Source organism: Phyllostomus hastatus, unplaced genomic scaffold (assembly GCF_019186645.2).
Source record: "Phyllostomus hastatus isolate PE091 unplaced genomic scaffold, TTU_PhHast_1.1 phas_scaffold_216, whole genome shotgun sequence".
In the NCBI taxonomy this organism is placed as follows: Eukaryota; Metazoa; Chordata; class Mammalia; order Chiroptera; family Phyllostomidae; genus Phyllostomus; species Phyllostomus hastatus.
Window position 1 is genome coordinate 348582 of NW_025334018.1, and position 22349 is coordinate 370930.

The window sequence follows — 22349 nt, forward strand, 5'->3', positions numbered from 1 at the left end:
CCCCTTATCTCTTGCTGCTTTTAAGATTCTCTCCTTATCTTTCATCTTGGCTAATATAATTATGATGTGCCTTGGTATGTTCCTCCTTGGGTTCAATTTTTCTGGGACTCTCTGAGCTTCCTGGACTTCCTGGAAGTTTCTTTCCTTTACTGGATTGGGAAAGTTCTCCTTCATTATGTTTTCAAATAAGTTTTTGATTTCTTGCTCTTGTTCTTCTCTTTCTGGTACCCCTATAATTCGGATGTTGGAACGTTTAAAGATGTCCTGGAGGTTCCTATCCTTCTCCTCATTTTTTTTTGAATTCTTATTTCTTCTTCTGTTCTGGTTGACTGTTTATTTCTTCCTTCTGGTCTACTCTGTTGTTTTGAGTCCCAGTTTCCTTCCCATCACTATTGGTTCTCTTGCATCTTCCTTCATCTCTTTTATGGTAACCTGCATTTTTTCATCTAATTTGCACCCAAAATCAGCCAATTCTTTAAGCTTCCTGATCACCAGTGTTTTGAACTGTGCATCTGATAGATTGGCTATCTCTTGGTCGCTCAAAAGGATGAGTCCTGGGGTATTGATCTGTTCTTCTGTTTGAGACATGTCTCTCTCTCTCTCTTTTTTGGTCTGGTTGCTCCTGTTTCGTTGAGGGGCGGAGCCTTAGGTGTTCACCGGGGCTGGGTACCCCAGTCGCTAGATTGTGAGGTTGTATGTGGGGGTGGGAGCGGGGGGTGGGAGGGAACAATGGCAGTAGCTCCGTTCTCCTGGGACCTCAGTTCCTTCTCTGGGATCCTGGGCTGCGTACTCTGCCCTGGTCCACAATCGCTGCCTCACTGGGTCTGCCAGCTGCTGCTTGCATACTCAGAGTCCACCTGCTGCGATCTTGTGCACCCCAGATGCTTTTTGCGTCCCCGGTTGCCTTATGCACCCAGTTGTTCCTGTTCTCTGTGCACCGTGACCCACGCCTGGCTGCTCCTCTCCGCCCCTCTTACTGGTCTGGATGAACGGGTCTACTTCAACTTCTTGGCTGTCCGATTTCCATTCAGATAAATTCTCTGTCAGTTCTGGGTGTTATTCTGCCTCTAAATTGTTGTTGTTCTAATCTTGGTTGTGTGTGGAGGTATGGTGCGTCCACCTATGCCTCCATCTTGCCAGAAGTCTCCAGGCATTGATAATTTTAAAAAGCTCCTAAGGTTATTCTGATCGTAGCCAGAGTTTAGAACCACTGCTTTAGTTACTACCCAATTTTTTTTTAAGATTTTATTTATTTATTTTTAGAGAAGGGGAAGGGAGGGAGAAAGAGAGGGAGAGAAACATCAATGTGTGGTTGTCTCTCACGTTTAAATTGTTGTTGTCCTGATTTTGGTTGTGCGAGGAGGCACAGTGTGTCTACCTATGCCTCCATCTTGGCCGGTAGTCCAAATCTGATCTTTTTGCTTTATTTCTGATTTTAATTGGAGGTTCCACTCTGTACCAATTTAGAAGCCTAGGCATTAACCTTATCTTTGTCTCACCCAAGCTCCCATAAGCATACATCCAATCAGTCATTAAGTTTTAATTTTCATTTCCTATTTCTCAACTCCAATTTTCTCCCTAGTTCACATCCACATTTTTTCTTGCTTGCCTGAACTGTTGCATTAGATTCCTGACTCTTCTGTCTCCTTCAGAGCTTTTTCATCCTTGAATTTACTCCCATATTACCTTTGCAGGATTATCTACCTAAATTTTCAAATTCGTATCATCACTTTGCTTCTTAAAATCCATTGTTACAGGGTCCATAATGCAGTAAACAGAGCCCTCTTGTTTTTGAATCCTCCCAACCTCTGCAGCCTTGTTTCCTGTTGCTACTGCTTTTCTTTTATTCTACCAATATAAAACTTAGAGTTATCTACATATACCATGCTGTTTCATGCTTCTGTATCTTTGCTTAATCTGTTTTTTCTGGCAGAAATACCTCCACTGTTTTCTTGACCCAATTAAATCAGTCCTTTACTGAATTCGGAAAATCTCCCATGATCTCCAAGATTGTGTCAATTGCATTTTCTTTGTGCTCTCCCTAAGTACTTATGCATTCCTCCATCATAGTTCTAACTATGCAAATTGAAGTTATATTATTTGCTAATAGTATTCAGGAAGCATACTGTGCCAGGCTTGGCATCCATTAGCTGATTTAATGTTTTGAACAACCTTATGAAGTAGGTACTACAGAGAAAAATTGAGATTCTGCTTTATTAGAATCTATAGTAGTTATCTGTTGCATGAGAAATTACTCTAAAACTTGTTGACTTGAAACAGTAATTAATGTATTATCTCTCACAGTTTCTTTGGGTCAGTAATTTGAATAGGATATAGGGAGATAGTTTGTCTCTTTTGTATTATGTCTAGGACCACAGCTAGAAAGACATAAAGCTTGAGGGCTGGAATCATCTATAGGATTATTTGCTTGCACTAATTATATGTTAATACTAGCTGACTAGGGTTCTTATTATGCTGTCAGCTGGAAAACCCACAAATGACCTCCCTTCATTTTATAAAGAATCAAGGCTAATTTTTCTTTTAAGATGCCCATTTATTTAGATTTCTGTGATTGTTTCTTCATTCAGATTAAGTAGCTGGGTGAGAATATCAAATAAATGTTGTGTCCTTAGTGTATCACAACTGAGGGGCACCAAATATCAACTTGTCCTATCATGGGTAATGTTAAGTTTGACCATTTGGTTAAGGTAATATCTGCCAAATTTTTCTTCCACAGTTAAAGAAAAATTTCTCTTTTCTAATTAATAAATTAAATCTGGAGTGATACTTGGAGACTGAATATCTTGTGTCCTAATAGTTTTTCACCTAATGATACTAACATCCATTACTGATTCTTGAATTAGTACTATAATGGCTGTAAAATAATTTTTCCATTTCTATGATTCCTTCTATAGGTAATACAGTCTCCTGTAAAAAAAGTTTTTGTCTTCTCCCTGCCTTACCTTATTTGTCTCTTTGTTGACTTGTTTTAGCGTGGACTCATGGATTTTATTTTAATTATTACTCATTTTGATGTTCAGATAATCCCAATTTGGTCAGACTAATTGGATCTAGGCATTTTAGGCAAGCAGCACTTGTTCACAGCCCTTAAATTAATAAGAGGGCATCAGAGTAAAGTAATTGGCCTGTGTTTCTCTAATTATTAGCTGATAATTTCTGGCCTATTAGACAAATACTGTTTCTGCTGGCATTCCTTTAATGGAAATAAAATACTTTCAAGAAGATTTTTTTTTCTAGTTGCCAAACAAGAATGGAAAGAGATAACCTAATTTGTTCTTTCTGTTTTATTGATTGCTTAAAAACACAATGTGCATGCCTTTTGGCAATCTTATATTCTGTCTGCAGTCTAAGAAGGAGAAGGTAGCTAGCATTTATCAAATGCCTAGACCTTTTCAGGTGCTAGGCTGTATACACTGTTTTCACATAGCCCTTGCTCTGGGCCCCATATGGTTCAAGTAGGCAAGAGTCAAATTTTAAAATCTGTTGCTCAGAAATTTTTTGTCAGACTAACAAAATATCAGTGTGAACATATTAGCTTGAATGAGTACTCCTTGGTTGCTTTGCCTTTTTATTCCATGGGAAATTGTGGTCTAGCCTATTACAACATTATCCCTTTGAGTAATAGCAGAGTGGGAGAAAGACGTAAGCTGCCTTTTAAACAAGAATATTTTTGTTGGACTGAACAGATCTATAGGTAGGGGGCAGCAGGTTAGTTAGTTCACTGTCTCAACTGTGTTAGTGTTGGATCTCCATGATTCTCTTAGTCTCTCCCTTATGCTTATTGCTATAGGGTCTCAGGCAAGAAGAAAAGGGAAAGATATAGCACCAGCTTATTTGTCCCCCCTCTCCCTCCTCATTTTTAAGAAGATTTTAAAAGTTTATTTTTAGAGGGGAAGGGAGGGAGAAAGAGAGGGAAAGAAACATCAATGTGTGGTTGCCTTTCACACACCTGCTATTGGGGACCTGGCCTGCAACCCAGGCATATTCCCTAACTGGGAATCAAACCAGTGACCCTTTGGTTCACAGGTTGGCGCTCATTCCATTAAGCAACACCAGCCAGAGCTCCCTCCTCCTTTTTTTAAAGAAAAGAAAGGAAAATCTTTGTCACTGCCCCACTCCCACCTGTGTCATCTGTCAGGAAAATTCTACTCACTGGGTACTTTGTCACATTCTCCCCAACCCCAGCTGTAAAAAAAAAAAAAGCTGAGAGAGTATGTATTTAGCTCCTCTGCTCTTTGTGGTAGTAGGTGGCAGGGGAGAAGGGTGTTGAGAATGGATTTGGGGTCAGCTACCCAGTGTCTGCTAATTAGGTATTTTATTAGCTGTTGCAGCTAATAGAATAACTGTCATGTTATTTCAGATTAATTGTACTTTAAGGTTAACATTCATTTTATATTAAACAATGTTTCAGGAATCTTCTGAAGATTTGATCTTATCACTTGTAAATGTATTAACCCTGGGCACCCCCACTACCACCTTTTGTTTGATGGGTGCTATGAACTCAGTGATTTGGGCTGTAAAGTCAAGTGTTTTTTACATTTTAGACATTTAAGTACTATCTTGATGATTTTTTCCCTATCAACGTTATTATTTAATGTTTTCATTAAATAAACCTACCTGGGTTTCTTTGTTTTACCTTAAATGTACTATGAAAAGAAGCTTCATATTATTATGCGTACAAGAAACATACTGACGATTTAGTAGCTTCCCCCACCTTCCCCACTTATCTTCTTGCCAAGTAGATACCATGTTCTGCTAGAGGATCAGAAAAATGCCAGATGTTACTTTCTAAGGCTCTTTGACAAGTTGGACAGAGGAGTATAACCCTTTTCTCACCAGTGGGACCTAAAGGGTCTGCTGGAAGCACCTCTGAGAAAATTTTTCTTCTGTTTTCTTCTTCTGAGGAGCGTTCTAGCTCTTTATTTTCTGTATAAGGATGTCATTCTTAGAGCTGCTGCAGCCACCTTACAACCATGTATAGGAGACATGGCTGATATGCTGTATGCTGAGGTTGGCAGACATCCTTCATTGAGTTGCTATACCAAACTTGGTACTGTTTGCCTTCAGACTAATTGTTAATTGAGGTAAATAAATGTCCTTGCAATTTAAATCATATTTAGTCAGATATCTGTTTTTCGCACCTGAATATATATTTTAACTCTTATAGTTTATGTCAATGGAAGAAACATTTGTCATTAATAGAAAGTAACCATAAAATTAATAGTTAAAAATCAAGCAATATTAATCAATTTTAAAAACAAAACAAAAAATTTTGAGATAAACACTGATCAAATCAAAGTCCCTTTCATTTCCTAATAGCCTGCTACCTACTTTTTCCAGCTTCATTTCACACCTCTTTTCCTTTGCTCTCTCCATTCTGTTCATACTGGCCTTTTAGTCTCCCATGGTTGCTTTGGGGCCTTTGCACATTTTAGTTTTCTCTGTTTGGGGCCTTTGCACATTTTAGTTTTCTCTGTCTGGATTGTTAAAATGTTTTGCCTCTAGCTCTAACCCTTCCCCCCTTTCTTAGGCCTACTTACCCCTTGGATCTTACCTTTTCTGAGAAGGCTTTTCTGACACACTTAGTCCCCAGTTCCTCACAGAGCTCTGTGTACTTTTTTTAACTCATAGTCACAGAAGCAGTTTTATTTTTTGGACACTTATTTAATATCTTTCTGTCTTCCCCACTGGGACTGGAAGTTACAGGAAGGCAGGGATGATTATTCCTCCAGAGTCCAACAAAATTCCTTGCATATAGTACTACTAACTGAATGAATTAAATAAACATTCTCCACCATGTAAAAATGGTAGCAAATTTATGCATTTCCTTTCTTTTAAAAAATATATTTTTATTGGGACTTCCTGCCAAGATGGAGGCATAGGTAGACACACTGTGCCTCCTTGCACAACTAATATGAGGACAACAAGTATTTAGAAACAAAAAAACAACCAGTACTGACAGAAAATTGAACTGTATGGAAGTCCGACAACCAAGTAGTTAAAAAAGAAACATTCATCCAGACCGGTAGGAGGGGCAGTGTTGGGTGGCCAGGTAGAGAGGACTCATGCATGGCACAGCAGTGGCTGGTGGACCCCAGGGTGCACAAAGTGGCAGTGGGCAGACCCAGCAAGGTGGCGGATTGTGGAGTGGGGTGTGGTACACAAGGCTGGTGGACTGGGTGGTCCCACATTCGCGTGCAGATAAAGCAGGCGAAATTGGAGAGCAAGACAGACCACACAACCCAGGGTCCCATTGTGGGGGAATAAAGCCTCAAAACACGAATTGAAAACACCCGTGGGGGTTGAGGTTCCGGGAGAGACTCCCAGCCTCACAGGAGAGTGTGTTGGAGAGACCCACAGGGTCTTAGAGTGTACACATACCTATCCACCTGGCAATCAGCATCAGAGGGGCCCAGTTTGCTTGGGGGAAGCAGTGCAAGTGACTGGAATCCAGCAGAGAGTGGAGCAAGCACCATTGTTTCCTCTCAGACACCTCCCCCAAATAAGCATCACAACCAAGGGACTGGGTTGCCTCGCCCAGGTAAACACCTAAGGCTCTGCCCCTGGGACGTACAGACTCCTCAAAACTAAAAAAATGGCCCAAATGAAAGAACAGATCAAAGCTCCAGAAAAAATACAACTAAGTGACGAAGAGGTAGCCAACCTATCAGATGCACAGTTCAAAGCACTGGTGATCAGGATGCTCACAGAACTGGTTGAATTTGGTAGCAAATTAGATGAAAAAATGAAGGCTACACTAAGTGAAATAAAGGATAATGTACAGGAAACCAATAGTGAGGGTCAGGAAACTGGCACTCAGACCAATGGAGTGGACCAGAAGGGAGAAAGAAACACCCAAACAGAAAAGAAGGAAGAAACAAGAATTCAAAAAAATGAGGAGAGGCTTAGGAACCTACAGGACATCTTTAAATGTTTCAACATCCAAATTATAGGGATAGCAGAAGGAGAAGAGGAAGAGCAACAAGTGAAAAAGTTATTTGAACAAATAATAAAGGAGAACTTCCCCAGCCTGGCAAAGGAAATAGACTTCTAGGAAGTCCAGGAAGCTCAGAGTCCCAAAGAAGTTGGACCCAAGGAAGAACACATCAAGGCACATCATAATTACATTAGCCAAAATAAAAATGAAGGAGAGAATCCTAGAAGCAGCAAGAGATAAGGAGACAATAGCCTACAAAGGAGTTCCCATAAGACTGTCAGCTGATTTCTCAAAAGAGACCTTGCAGGCAAGAAGGGGCTGGAAAGAAGTATTCCAAGTCATGAAAGGCAAGGACCTACATCCAAGATTGCTGTATCCAGCAAAGCTTTCATTTAGAATGGAAGGGCAGATCAAGTGCTTCTCAGATAAGGTCAAGTTAAAGGAGTTCATCATCACCAAGCCCTTGTCTTATGAAATGTTAAAGGGACTTATCTAAGAAAAAGAAGATGAAAAACATGTACAGTAAAATGACAGCAAACTCACAATTATTAACAACCACACCTAAAATGAAAACAATCTAAGGAAACCACTAGAACAGGGACAGAACCACAGAAGAGGAGATGACATGGACAGTTGGCAACAGGGGAGTGGGAGGAGGAGAGAAGTCAAAAGTTACAGAGAATAAGTGGCATAGATGGCAGGTAGAAAATAGATAAAGGGAGGGTACGAATAGTATGGGAAATGTAGAAGCTAAAGAAGTTGTTAAGGATGACACAGGGACATGAACTGAAGAAGTAGAATTCGGGTGGGTCGGGATGTACAGGATGGAGGGGAGTGAAAGGGGGAAATGAGACAACTGTAATAGCATAATCAATAAAATATATTTAAAACATACATTTTTACTTTTTAATTACAGTTGACATACAATATTATATCAGTTTTAATTGTACAACTTCATGATTAGACATTATGCAACTTACAAAATGATCACCCCTTTAAATCAAGTACCCATCTGACACCATACACAGTTATTACAGTATTATTGATTACATTCCCTATGTAGTACTTCACATCCTCATGACTATTCTGTAACTGCCAACTAATACTTCTAAATCCTTTCATCTTTTTCACCCATCCCCCAATCCCCACTCCCATCTGGGAACTGTCAAAATTTTCTCTGTATCTATGGGTGTGTTTCTGTTTTGGTCGTTGGTTTTTTGGTTTTTAGAATTCACATATAAGTGAAATCATCTGGCATTTGTCCTTCTCTGTCTGACTTATTTCACTTATCACAGTATCTCTCCAGGTCCATCCATGTTGTTGCAGGTGGCAAAATTTCATTTATTATGGCTGAATCATATCAATATTTATCAGTGGACACTTAGGTTGCTTTCATATGTTGGCTATCATAAATACTGCAGTGAACACATGGAAGTATATGTCTTTCTAATTTAGTGTTTCAGGTTTCTTTGGATAAATACCTAAAACTGGAATTGGTGGGTCCTTCTTGACTCTTGTTATAGCCTTTGTTTTAAAGTCTGTGTTGCCTGGTAGAAGTATTGCTACCCCAGCTTTTTAATTTTTCATTTCCATTTTCATGAAATATCTTTTTCCATCTGTTTTCAGTCTATGTGTCTATCTGACTTGAGTCTCTTGTAGACAGCACATATAAGGTACTTCTTTAGTTTTTTTCATTTTAAATATTTTATTTTTCCAGAGAGAGGAGAAAGGCAGAAAGAGGGAGAGAAACATCAATGTGTGGTTGCCTCTCATGTGCCCCCCACTGGGGACCCAGCCTACAACCCAGGCATGTACCCTGACTGGGAATTCAACTGGTGGCATTTCGGTTTGCAGGCCGGCACTCAGCCTACTGAGCCATACCACCTAGGGCGGTTTTTTCTTGTCTAGAAAGCTCTGTATCTGCCCTTAGATCCTGAATGAAAGTTTTGCTGGGTAGAGTCTGGCCAAGATAGATGTATAGGTAGAAACCCATCGTTTCCTTGCACAACCAAAAGGAGGATAACAACCAATCTAAAATCAATACACAACCAGAAGTGCCAGGAAATCAAACTGCACTCCAACAACCAAGAAATTAAATAAACAGTCAACCAGACTAACCAGACCGGTAAGACAGGCGGATGGAGAGAACCCGTGGGAAGGCAGTGGATCATGGGGGCGGGGCTGGCTGAGTGGGAAACTGAGACTCAGAGCTGACTGTGGACTATTGCAGCGGTTGTCACAGTGGGAGAAACTCACAGTCTCACACGAGGATTTGTTGGAAAGTGGGGCTAGAGCTAGCAGGGGAGCTGCAGTGTTCCCTTCTTGGCTCCTCCCCGACAGACAGTGCTGTAGCGCAGGAAGGACAGTTGTCCTACTGGGGTGAATACCTAAGGCCCTGCCGCCCTACAACTTAACAAAAAATTGCTCTATTGAGACAAAAAAATAGAGCATAAATGAAAGAACAGAGCAAAACATGAGAAAGAGAGTTAAGTGATGAGAACATAGCCAACCTATCTGGTGGAGAATTTAAAGCCCTGATAATCAAAATGCTCACAGAACTGATTGATCTTGGTTACAAAATGAAATAACAAATGAAGGATACCCAAAGTGAAAAAAAGCAAAATATTCAGGGAACCAACACTGACAGGAAGGAAACCAGGACTCAAATCAACAATTTGGAACAAAAGGAAGAAATAAATATCCAATGGGAACAGAATGAAGAAACAAGAATTTGAAAAAATGAAGAGAGGCTTAGGAACCTCTGGGACAACCTGAAATTTTCCAATATTCAAATTATAGGGGTACCAGAAGGAGAAGAACAAGAGCAAGAAATTGAAACTTATTTGGACAAATAATGAAGGAGAACTTCCCCAATCTGGCAAAGGAAATAGACTTCCAGGAAGTCCAGGAAGCTCAGGGAGTTCCAAAGAAGTTGGAACCAAAGAGAAACACACCAAGGCACATCATAATTACATTAGCCAAGATGAAAGATAAGGAGAGAATCTTAAAAGCAGCCAGAGAAAAGGAGAGAGTTACCTATAAAGGAGTGCCATAAGACTGTCAGCTGATTTCTCAAAAGAAACCTTAGAGGCAAGGAGGGGCTGGAAAGAAGTATTCCAAGTCCTGAAAGGCAAGGACCTACATCCAAGATGACTCTATCCAGCAAAGCTATCATTTAGAATGGAAGTGCAGATAAAGTGCTTCCCAGATAAAGTTAAAGGAGTTCATCATCACCAAGCTTTTATTTTATGAAATGTTAAAGGGACTTACCTAAGAAATTGAAGAAGATAAAAAACTGTGAACAACAAAATGACAATAAACTCACAAGTATAAACAAATGAACCTAAAAAAAAACAGAAAAGGCAAGTTTTGCTGGGTAGAGTAATCTTGGTTTTAAGTGCTTGCTTTCCATCACTTGAAACATTTCATATCAATCCCTTTCTGGCCTAAAATGTTTCTCTTTAGAAATCATTTTTATGGAAGCTCCCTTCCAGGTAACTAACTACTCTTCTCTAGCTGCTTTTTTAAAAAACGTAAATAAATCTTTAAAATTTATTTAGTTTTAGAGAGAGTGGAAGGGAGGGAAAAAGAGAGGTAGAGAATCATCAGTGTGTGGTTGCCCCTCAAGTTCCCCCAACCAGGGACTTGGCCTGCAACCTAGGCATGTGCCCTGACTGGGAATTGAACCAGCAACCCTTTGGTTCGCAGGCCAGCATGCAATCCACTGACCAGCTAGGGCATATTCTCTTCCTGCTTTTAAGATTCTCTCATTGTCTTTAACCTTTGGCATTTCAATTATGATATGTCTTGGGTATGGGCCTCTGGGTTCTTTTTTTTTTTTTTTTGAGACTCTGTGCCACCTGGATTTGTATGTTTGTGTCCTTCACCAGGTTAGGGAAGGTTTTGTTATTTTTTCATGTAGATTTTCAGTTCCTTGCTCTTTCTTTTCTCCTACCAGCATTCCCATGATGTGAATGTTGGTACATTTGATGTTGTTCCAGAGGCTTCTTACACTATCCTCATATTTTGGATTCTTTTTTATTTTTGCTGTTCTGATTTGGTGATTTATGTTTCCTCTGCCAGATTGCAGGTTTGAGTCTCTGCTTCATCTCTACTGTTGATTCCCTGTAATGCAGTTTTCATTTCAGTTAGTGTATATTCTTCATTTCTGACTGGTTCTTTTCTATGTTTTCTGTCTACATTTTTATGTTTCCTGTCTCTTGTTGAAGTTCTCAGTAAGTCCCTCTATTCTTCTCCTAAGTTCATTCAGCATTCTTATAACCTGTGTTTTCAACTGTGTATTTGGTAGATTGCTTATCTCCTTTTTGTTTAGTTCTTTTTCACCAGAGTATTGTTCTTTTTTTTTTTTTTTTCCATTTGGGACATGCTTTTCTGTTTCCTCATTTTTACTGCCTCTCTGTGTTTGTTTCTGTGTATGAATTAGAGCTGCTACATCTCCCAGTCACTGTATAAATGGCCTTGTGTTGTAGATGTCCTGTAGGGCCCAGTGGTGCAGTCTCCCCAATCACCCAAGCTTGGCACTCCAGGTCCTTTCCCCCTTCCCTTGTTCCCTCCCGCTTCTTGTGAGCCGTGTGTACCCTTCTGTTGTAGTTGAGCCTTGATTGCTGTTGGCACGTAATGGTACGGATTTATCACTAGGCCAGTGGGTTGCTTGGATTAACTGAGATCACACTGGAGCATAAGGGCTGACCCTATGGGAGTGTCACTTTAGTTGTGCTCTGGCACCCTATTAGTTTGTCCCTTGAGTGTGTTGCTCATGGAGATGTTTGGGTGGTGCTTCGGTGTTGTCTGAAACTGTCTACTGGGTTTTATGGCTCTGGGGTTTCCTGGGAGAAGGTCAGCAGCTGCATATGCCCTGCTCGGGGCCGTTAGGCATGAGCTGCACAGCAATCTGCACATAGCTACTACCTGTGCTGTGCTTGGAGGTACCTGGCAGAGGCCAACCTACAAGCTAAAGCTGGCTGCCTTTAGTGCCATATCTGGGCTCACTTAGCAGAAGGTACAGGGTATACAGAGGCCAGATGCTGCTTGTTTGAGAACTTTTAGGAATGTTTGCAGCATGAGCCAAGGTAGGCTGTGTATATGGAAAAGGCACTGGAAACCACTTGGGTGGGCTGCAAATTGGGTGGGGAAGGTCTCAGGGAATCACCAGGGTTGGACGAACAGTGTTAGCCAGGTTGATGGAGATGCAGATATTGTACCTGTCTGCCGGCTCTGTGGGGGAAGGCTCAGCAAAGGAACAATGGCTTCTTCCACATTCCTGTCTCGGAGAAAGGTGCTCATCCAGCTCTCAGCCTGATGACAATTCAGTTCCTCCCCATATGTCCCTGGTGTCTTTCAAGCTGTTGTCTCGGCACTGGAAATCAGAGGGAGTGAGTCCAAGTAAGTCCCTGTGTGGGCCCTTTTAAAGGGCAGCTTAAGACTCCAGTAGCCCCTTATCTGATGCAGCCACAATACTCACTGGGTTTCATAGTCAGAAGTTATGGGGATATGCTGTTCAGCTAGGACCCCAGGCTTCTCAGAAGGGACCTCTGCAGCTCAGAGCTCCCTCCTGGTATTAAACTACATGTAGGTGTGTGACCAGCTCATTCATTGTCTCCCCCTTTCCAGCCAGTCTCTACATAGCTTCTTTATATTCTTAATTATAGGACTTCTGTTCAGATATGTTTCAGGTAGTTCTGAATAATGGTGATTCTGTAGTTGTAAAATTTTGATGCCATTGTGGGAGGTTTTGAATACCCTGTTTAAATGTGCCACCATCTTGATTGGAGGCCTATACATTTTTTTGTAAATGTAACTTCTGGTATTCTCAATTTTCCATTTTTTTTCACTCAGGATTCACGTATTACCAAAGTAACGTTGGAGGGATGGGGCATGGGCATAAATGTTACTATTAATTTCTTCAGGCCATTCACTATTGTGGGGAGGTCTTGACATTCTGGGTTCCCTAACTCTGCAAGTGATACCATCTTCTTGCTCTCTGACTTTGACATAAGAAATGTGTCTTGCCTTTGAATTAAAACAAATGTGTAACTATTGGATTTGTTTCTTTAATATCCCTGTTATGTAAAATCACCTCATGGCAGTATACCTGCCTTTGAGAATACTGTCCTATACTTTCATTCCAGGTACACACTTAGGAAATAACAGCCAACCAGTAGAGATATATGAAAATGTATGGCCCTGGCTGGCATAGCTCAGTGGATTGAGTGCGGGCTGCGAACCAAAGCATCGCAGGTTCGATTCCCAGTCAGGGCACATGCCTGGGTTGCAGGCCATGGCCCCTAGCAACCACACATTGATGTTTCTCTCTCTTTCTCCCTCCCTTCCCTCTCTAAAAATAAATAAATAAAATCTTTAAAAAAATGAAAAGAAAATGTATTAAAATTTTTTTGCTCCGAAACTTCCGGCCGAGATGAAGGCATAGGCAGGTACACTTTGCCTCCTTGTACAATCAAAAGAAAAACAAATTTAAAAACAAAAAATAACCAAACTGCCAGAAAATCAAACTGTATGGAAATAGAACAACCGAGGGATTAAAGAAGAAACATTCATTCAGACTGGTAGGAGGGGCAGAGATAGGCAGCCAGAGCGAGAGGACCTGTGGCAAGGCAGCAGTTGGAACTGGGAGGGTGGAGCAGCAACTGGCATAGCGGGTGGTCCCACATTTGTGTGTGGATAAACTGGGAGGAACAACTGGAGAGCAAGATGGACTGTGCAACCCAGGGTTCCAGTGTGGGGAAATAAAGCTTCAAAACCTCTGGCTGTAAAAACCTGTGGGGTATGTGGTGGTATGTGAAACTCCCAGCCTAACAAGAGAGTTCGTTGGAGAGACCCACGGGGTACTAGAACATACACAAACCCACCCACACAGGAATCAGCACCAGAAGAGCTCAATTTGTTTGTGGGTAGCAGGGTAGCCAGTAGAGAGCTGAGCAAACATTGTTCCCTCTTGGACTCCTCCCCTACATAGAGTGCCACAACACAGCAACGTTAGTTGCCCCACCCTGGAAAATACCTAAGGCCCACCTCTTACAGCGTTAACAGGCGTGCTGAGACAAAAATTATGGCCCAAATGAAAGAATAGATGAAAGCTCCAAAAACAGAGCTAAGCGATGAAGAGATAGCCAACCTATCAGATGCACAGTTGAAAACACTGGTAATCTCGATGTTCACAGAGATGGTTGAGGATGGTCGCAAAATAGAAGAAAAAGTGTAGGTTGTTCAAAGTCAAATAAAAAAAATACACAGGGCACCAACAGTGAAGGGAAGGAAACTGGAACTCAAATCAACGATTTGGAGCAGAAGGAAGAAGTAAACATTCAACCAGAACAAAATGAACAAACAAGAACTCAAAAAAAGAAACCCAAAAACACACACACACACAAAACAAGGAGAGGCTTAGGAACCTCCAGGACAACTTTAAACATTCCTATATCCGAATTGTAGGGGTGTCAGAAGGAGAAGAACAACACTAAGAAATTGATAACTTATTTGAAAAAGTAATAACGGAGAATCTAGCAAAGAGACTCCCAAATCTGGCGAAGGAAATAGACTTCCAGGAAGTCCAGGAAGCTCAGGAAGTTCAGGGAGTCCCAAAGAAGTTGGACCCAAGGAAGCACACACCAGAACACATCATCATTAAATTACCAAGATTAAAGATAAGTAGAGAATCTTAAAAGCAGCAAGAGAAAAGTAGAGAGTTACCTGCAAAGGAGTTCCCATAAGACTATCAGCTGGTTTATCCCAAGAAACCTTAGAGGCAGGGAGGGACTGGAAAGAAGTGTTCCAAGTCCTGAAAGGCAAGGACCTACATCTAAGATGGCTCTATCCAGTAAAGCTTTCATTTAGAATGGAAGGGCAGATAAAGTGCTTCCCAGATAAGGTCAAGTTAAAGGAGTTCATCATCACCCAGCCATTCTATGAAATGTTAAAGGGACTTATGTAAGAAAAAGAAGACCAAAAATGTGAACAGTAAAATGACAACAAGCTCACAGCTATTAACAACTGAACCTAAAACAAAACAAAACAAAAACGAACTAAGCAAACTACTAGAACAGGAACAGATTCACAGAAACAGATCACATGGAGGGTTAGTGGTGGGGAGGGGAGAGGAGAGAATGGGGCAAAAGGTACAGGGAATAAGAAGCATAAATGGTAGATACAGAATAGGCAGGGGGATGTTAAGAGTAGTATAGGAAGCGTAGAAGCCAAAGAACTTGTATGTATGAGCCACGGACATGAACTAAGGGACAGGGGGAATGCTGGTTGGAGGGGTTGGTGCAGGGTGGAGGGGAATACAGGGAGAAAAAAAAGGGACAACTGTACTAACAATCAGTAAAATATGTTAATTTTTTTTTGCTGTGGTTATATGGAAAATTAAGAGTTCATTTTATGTACCTGTTTATACTTGTAACTTTTTGTATAGTTCCAGGAGGTCAGGGGCAGTATTTAATATTTAGTATCTAAATGTTTATAAATCTTATTTTCTTCATATAACAGTATAGTTGTCCTTCTTTCCATGTCTTGCTTATACACCTGCTAGATCTGTCACATTTAAATACAAGAGTAGAATTCTATGTATAGTAATTAATATAGACAATTCCCTAATGATTGACATCATTTCATCATTATAAACTAAAATGCACTGAACAATTCTTGTATCTAATGACTTTGTTTTTTCAGATATATTTTTCATTTTTAAAATGTCTATTTGATACTCTGGTTTCTCTTCAGATTGTATAAATTTTTCTCCTTTTACTAAACTGTCTATTTGATTGCCACTATGGATTCAGATTCTTGGGTGAAATTCTCCATCTTTACTTGAACATGTTAGTCATAGTTAAAGCCCTTTTTAATTAATTAATTAATTAATTAATTAATTAATTTTTAGAGAATGGGGAAGGGAGGGTGAGAAATATCACTGTGTAGTTGCCTCTGGCATGCCCCTAACTGGGGACCTGGCCCCCAACCCAGGCATGTGCCCTGCTTGGGAATTGAACCAGTGACCCTTTGGTTCACAGGCCGCCAGTCAATCCACTGAACCATACTAGTCAGTAGATAAAGTCCTTTTTTAATCTCCAGTTTCTAGATCACCTCTGTGTGTTTTTCTGTTGTGTATTATTTCCTCATGTTTTTTTATCGTTAATCATTTGATATGTCTAGTTTTGAAAAGAAGTAGTAGTTCAGTATAATGTACTTTTTTCTCAGGGTGTGCTGCTGGCAAGTACTGCCAGCTCTCTACACTCCATAGGAACACAAGGGCAAGCAAGGTTATGTCACATACTGGATTTGCATGCACTGTTGTAGCCACAAAAGCCCAGTTCCTAAGGGTACATCCTTTGGTGATCTTGTCCATCATGATATTAACTAGCTCAAGGCTTTCAGTCTGTTGCTGAGGAGCAAGCTATATGCCACTGAGGGGCTCTCAGAGCCCTGACTTCTTACTGGGTTTGATGTTATCCTCATTGATCTTTCTAAATGGCTGTAAGAAGAAATCATGACACCCAGTGGATTGCCAAACCAGTCCATACACACAGGGAGAGGCAAGGGTTGATGTCTGCAGGCTGAAAGAGCTGGTCTTGGAAAGGGACACAAGTCCCACTACATGTCATAGGTCTTCCCAAGACCACAGCTCTTTCATCCTGAAGACATCAACCCACTATTAGTGGTTCTTGCCCTGTGGCTTGGAGAAGGTATAGTACTCTCCCGTTCCGCTATTACTGCCAATATAAGTAATACTTGTCAAATTCTTACTAATACACGTTAAGACAATCATGTCTACTTAAAAGTGTTTTTTATTTACAACTTCAGTGTAATCTGTATCAAAATTTCATTGGTATTTTTCACAGAAATAGAGTAAACAGTCCTAAAATTTGTATGGAACCACAAAAGACCCTAATAACCTAAGTGATCTTGAGAAAGAAGAACAAAGCTGGAAGCATCAAGCTCCCTAAATTCAAACTATATTACAAAACTGTAGTAGTGAAAACAGTATGGCTTTGTCATCAAAACAGACATAGCTGCCTTTGGACTAGAAGAGAGGGCCCAGAAATAAACTTATGCATATATTGTCATGTAATTTATGATAGAGGACCCAAGAATATACACCAAAAGAAGGACAGTTTCATTAATGACTTTGGGAAAACTGGACAGTCACATTCAAAAGAATGAAATTGAACCACTGTCTTACATCGTATACAAAAAGTATAATGGATTAAAGACTAGAGTGTAAAGCCTAAACCATAAACCTCTTAGAAGAAAATATAGGTGGTAAGTTTCTTGACATTGGTCTTGGTGATGATTTTTTGGACTCCAAAAGCAAGGGTAGCAAAAGCAAAAATAAGTAAGTGGTGGGACTACAGGAAACTAAAAAACTGCGCAGCAAAGGCAACCATCAACAAAATGAAAGGGCAGTCTGGATGGGTGAAAATACTTGCAAATCATATTTGATAGGGGGTTAATATCCAAAATATGTAAAGAATTCATACAGCCCTTACTGATGTGGCTCAGTGCTTTGGGCTTCGTCCTGCTAACCAAAAGGTGGTTGGTTCCGATTCCTGGTCAGGGCACATGCTTGGGTTGTAGGCCAGGTCTCCAGTTGAGGGAGTTTGAGAGGTGACTCTTCAATGTTTCTCTTGTACATTGATGTTTCTCTCCTTTTCTTTTTCCCTTCCTCTCTCTCTAAAAATAAATAAAATGTTTTTTTAAAGAACTTGTATACAACTCAATTGCAAAGAAGTTTGAATAGGCATTTTCCCAAAGAAGACATACAGTTAGTTTAGCCAATAGATACATAGAAAAGATGCTCCATATCACTAATCATCAGGGAAATACAAAGCAAAACCGCAGTGAAATATCACCTCATACTTGTTAGAATGGCTGCACTAAAAAAGACAGGAAATAATATATTTTGGCAAGGATGTAGGGAGTTGGGAGTCAGCTGTTGTGTAGTGTTGGTAGGAATATAAACTGGTGCAGCTGCTATGGAAAATGGTATGAAGGGTCCTTTAAAAACTCAAAGTAAAACTACCATATGTTCCAAATAATTCCACTTCTGGGCAATTATCTGAAGAAAACAAATACACTGATTCTTAAAGTTATTCATCCCCATTGCAGTATTATTTATAATAATAAAGACATGGAAACAACCTAAGTTACCATCAGTGGATGGATAGAAAAATCGGGTGGGGGTGTACCAAATGGAATATTATTTAGCCATAAAAAATGAAATCTTGACATTGGTGACAACATGGATGGGCCTGGAGGATATTATGCTAAGTGAAATAAGTCAGACAGAAAAAGATATGCCATAGGATCTCACACAAAAAAACAAGCTCAAAGTTACAGAGAGCAGATTGTAGGTTGCCAGAGGGGGTGAGGTTAGGGTGGGAAAAATGAGTGAAAGGGGGGTGTAAAGATATACACTTCCAGTTATAAAATAAATACTGGGGATGTAATATAAAGCATGGTGACTATCATCAGGGAAATAAGAATCAAAACCACAATGAGATAGTTAATTACAGTATTATGATAATACTGTATTACACATTTAAAAGGTGTTGAAAGAGTGGATCTTCTTAGGAAAAAAAAGATTTTATTTATTTATTTTTAGAGAAGGGAAGGGAAGGAGAAAGAACAGGAGAGAAACATCAATGTGTAGTTACCTTTCAGACACCCACTACTGGGGACCTGGTCCACAGTGCAGGCATGTGCCCTGATGGAATCAAACTAGTGACCCTTTGGTCCACAGGCCGACCAGCACTCAGTCTACTGAGCCACACCAGCCAGAGTGAAAGAGTAGATCTTAAAAATTTTCATCATAAGGAAATTTTGTAACTTTGTTAACTAGTGTTATTGTGACGATTTACAATATACAAACTTCAAATCAAATCATGTACACCTGAAACTAATATGTCAGTTATACCTCAATTAAGAAAGAAGTTACCAGGTCCAGTCTGCACTTAAGGGAGGAGTATATAATAATTTTTGGACATATTTTAAAACATACATAGTGTAATTAACTACTGTTTAGCATTAGCAATAGGAAGCATCTAATTGGCTACTGTGACTGTTATTTGATTGACTTGATACTTAAGGTGGGAACCAGGGGGTGAAAAGTATATATCATATGAATTATATCTCAATAAAGGTGGGTTGGGGAGTGCTTATGTAGGGGCAAAATTCCTTCACTGACTTTCTTTTCCCGAAACATTATGCAGTAATCTCTGAATAACAATGACCAACTCATTAGGATAAAGTACTGGTTAGCTTTGTCTTCTTAAAGTGTTCAGAAAGATAAGTTTTATGCGTATTTGTTATAAGTATTTGAAACACCAAATACAACATGTTGATATGTATTTGTAAAATGGAATTATTTTCAAAAAATTCTTTTAAAGGGCCCATTAATAGTATCCTACACAGAAACCCAATGTGCAACACAAATAAAAATGGAATTGCCTTTGTTAGAGGGAGATGGGCCCCAAATTCCACTGGTTTAGCATCTATTTCAGTCTCCTCATATTGCTGCCAGGTATCCAAGGAACACAGATTGAAACTACCATGCAATTAGATTCCTTTCCAGCCTGAATTACAAAAATATTAAATGTATAAGATAGCAGAGGTCAGGAGGATAGGCATAATAGCAAAGTAGCTTTCTACTAGGTAGCCGACTGAGTTCTAGTGCTTTTTATAGTATAATAGTCATTGAAAAGCAAGCCATAGTGGTCAGCCATGGATATTTGTAGAGTACTTTCATTAGTCTGTTGAGTTATTTAAATTTTTTTTTCAACAGAATAATACAACAGATCTTTGCAGGGTTTTTTGCAAATTCTGCAGTTCCTGGTGGATCCCCACACCCTTTTACCTGGTAAGTAACTAATTGCTTTTTATTTTATTCTGCTAGAGTAGCATTATTTTAGCTACTGTAGTGCCTGTGCCATGTAAGAAACAAAAAGCTGCATAGATGAGTACACAGATGTGATTGGCAGGCTGTTAGTCTGCCGTTATTTGCTGAGCCCAGACTTAATTAGAACTTATTTTTTATTGTTCAGGCTCACAAGAGTCATCCTGATCCCCAGGATATCTGGGCACTGGATGTATCTAATTACAGGTTGTGTTGAGGTGAGGAATGAATAGGTCTCTTCCAGGCTTGGTATCTGATTTGTGGGGTTTTCCTCATCATATAGGAAGATTTTATTCCTTAAGAATTTCTGAAATTGAAAACATAATACTTAACCTCTTTGTTTTCAAAGTCAAAAGGTTCATCAGAAGAAACAAAAGGCTATATAATTCAGTATCAGAGTGACACGTACGGTCAAGGTTTGAGATGGATTTTCTTCTTGTCTAGATAATTATTTTGCCACTTTTGACTCTGCCCCAGAAGGCTTTCTTTGCCCAGAGGGACCTCAGTTCATCCACACAGTTATCCTATTTTCCAACCTCTAGTTTCTCTAAACATGTTCCCTCCATCAACTGGGGCAGTGCACCAGCAGCTCCAAAAAGAAGTGCTGCCTGCCAGGCCTCTTTTGTAAATTGTTCTAAGTTGTGATTCAGAGAGACTGCTGTGGCTGCTTCTCTACCTGAAAGCTTCTTATTGTCCAGGACTACAGGTGGCCTCTTTGAATGAGGGGCGTCTGCTGTAGATTTTTCCCAGCCACAAAGGGAAGACTCGCCTCAAAAAGCTGCTCCCAATATGTGTAATGTAAGTGGGCATAGAAAAGACACACTTTTCTTAATCCACAGGCAGTGAGTCACTCCTTTTGTTCTTGTGTGTCATGTGGTGTTTTAGGTGGCTTCACATTTTGTGTTTCATTCAGGTCAAGAAAAATTTTTAGAGAATGGGAGACTATCTAGATAGATAATCTGTTTGACCTTGAAAATATTGAGAAATTCTTTACCACTTGATTTTAGAGAACTATTGGCACTGTGGGCCTGAGAGAGAACAGAATGCTCTGCTCTGCCTTTTGTTTTTTCCCTGTGTTATAAGGTGGGGCCTGGTCACTCCATCTAATGCTGTCTGTCTCATCTCATGTATAGGAGCGGGATGCTGCACTCCAACCCTGGGGACTATGCCTGGGGTCAAACAGGGCTTGATGCCATTGTAACCCAGGTGAGGAGCTGCCTTTTGAAGGTGCCTGTTACAGTGTGTCTCATAGTTCCAGTGGCTTCCTGCTTTCCTTCTGGTCCTTTCTGAAATGGCAGTCACTCTGCTTTCTCTAATATTTTGAGCTTGGAGGTTTGCATTTTACTAAAGAGATGTTTTATGGGTTTAGCTCAGCATCCATGTATCTTCTAGCTCACGGAGCCTTTTTAGAAGATCGTTTTACCTCCATAGAAAGAAAAAGTTTTTTGTATAACAAACAGTATTTTGTATTTTTGGCCTCTTGTTCAGTTCTTTGAGGATCCTATTAAGTTACTTCACATAAAAAGGAGGGTCTCCTCATGTGCTAAAGCAGGGATTTCTGCTAGATGGAGCAAAGTTGGGGATAAAAAGCAGAGGAAAAGGTATTCCCATGCCGTTTATAATTGTTTCCATTTGTTAATGTTCATTTTTTATTTTATTGGCTTTTCATTTCCCTTGTGGATTACTGAGAATAGAAAGCATGATGTTTATATCAAAGTAATTTACCTATTTCTTGGCTTACATTATGCTACTTACCACACTCCCACCCTTTTCTTCCTTCTAGCAGAATGAAGTTTTTGGATCAATTCAGTATTTTTGTTAAGCTTTATTTTTGTTTGTGACATCACAACCCTTTTGCTGCTTCTAAAGTTGTTTTGTGCCCAAAGGTGGGCCTGGCAATGATGGACTATCTGTAGATTTATACACATGGCACTCTTAAATTGTAAAGCAATTACTAGTGTTCTGGCAGCAGGAAAGGGGAAACCTGTGCCTGTCAGAGTCTAATAGGAGTGAGAACAACTAACATTTCTAATATCTACACTGTTTGTTCTCAGCTGGAGCAGCTCATTACCCAGGGATAGTTAGATATCTGCCGCTTTATTTTCTTATTTTGTAGCTTTTAGGACAATTGGAAAACACGGGGCCTCCTCCAGCTGACAAGGAAAAGATCACATCTCTTCCAACAGTGACGGTAACTCAGGAACAAGTTGGTAGGTTCAGTTTCTGTCATCTTCTGATCTCTGTTCAAAATTTCAGCACCTTCCTTCACTAAGGTTCTTCAAGTGAAGCTATAGCACTCCTAAAATTCCTACCTGGGTTCCAGCTAAGGAAGGTGCCTACCCTTTTCATTAGGGTTAGTCGGCAGGTATTTCCTAAACAATTACCATGTCCCTTTTCTAGATGCCTTGCAGGAAATAGAGGTGCAAAGATACATAAGACTTGATTTCTTAAAGAATTTACTAGGGG

At 40.0% G+C, this 22349-nt stretch overlaps 1 protein-coding gene across 1 annotated transcript in view; it reads left to right on the forward strand.

Moving 5' to 3' along the window:
• Positions 1 to 22349, forward strand: part of RNF115 (ring finger protein 115) — an 80860-nt gene that overhangs the window by 54563 nt on the left and 3948 nt on the right. The window contains exons 5-7 of the mRNA XM_045816488.1: positions 19773 to 19847; positions 21017 to 21089; positions 22000 to 22093. Of these exons, the coding sequence (XP_045672444.1) occupies positions 19773 to 19847; positions 21017 to 21089; positions 22000 to 22093 (242 nt within the window). The remainder of the gene's footprint in view (positions 1 to 19772; positions 19848 to 21016; positions 21090 to 21999; positions 22094 to 22349) is intronic.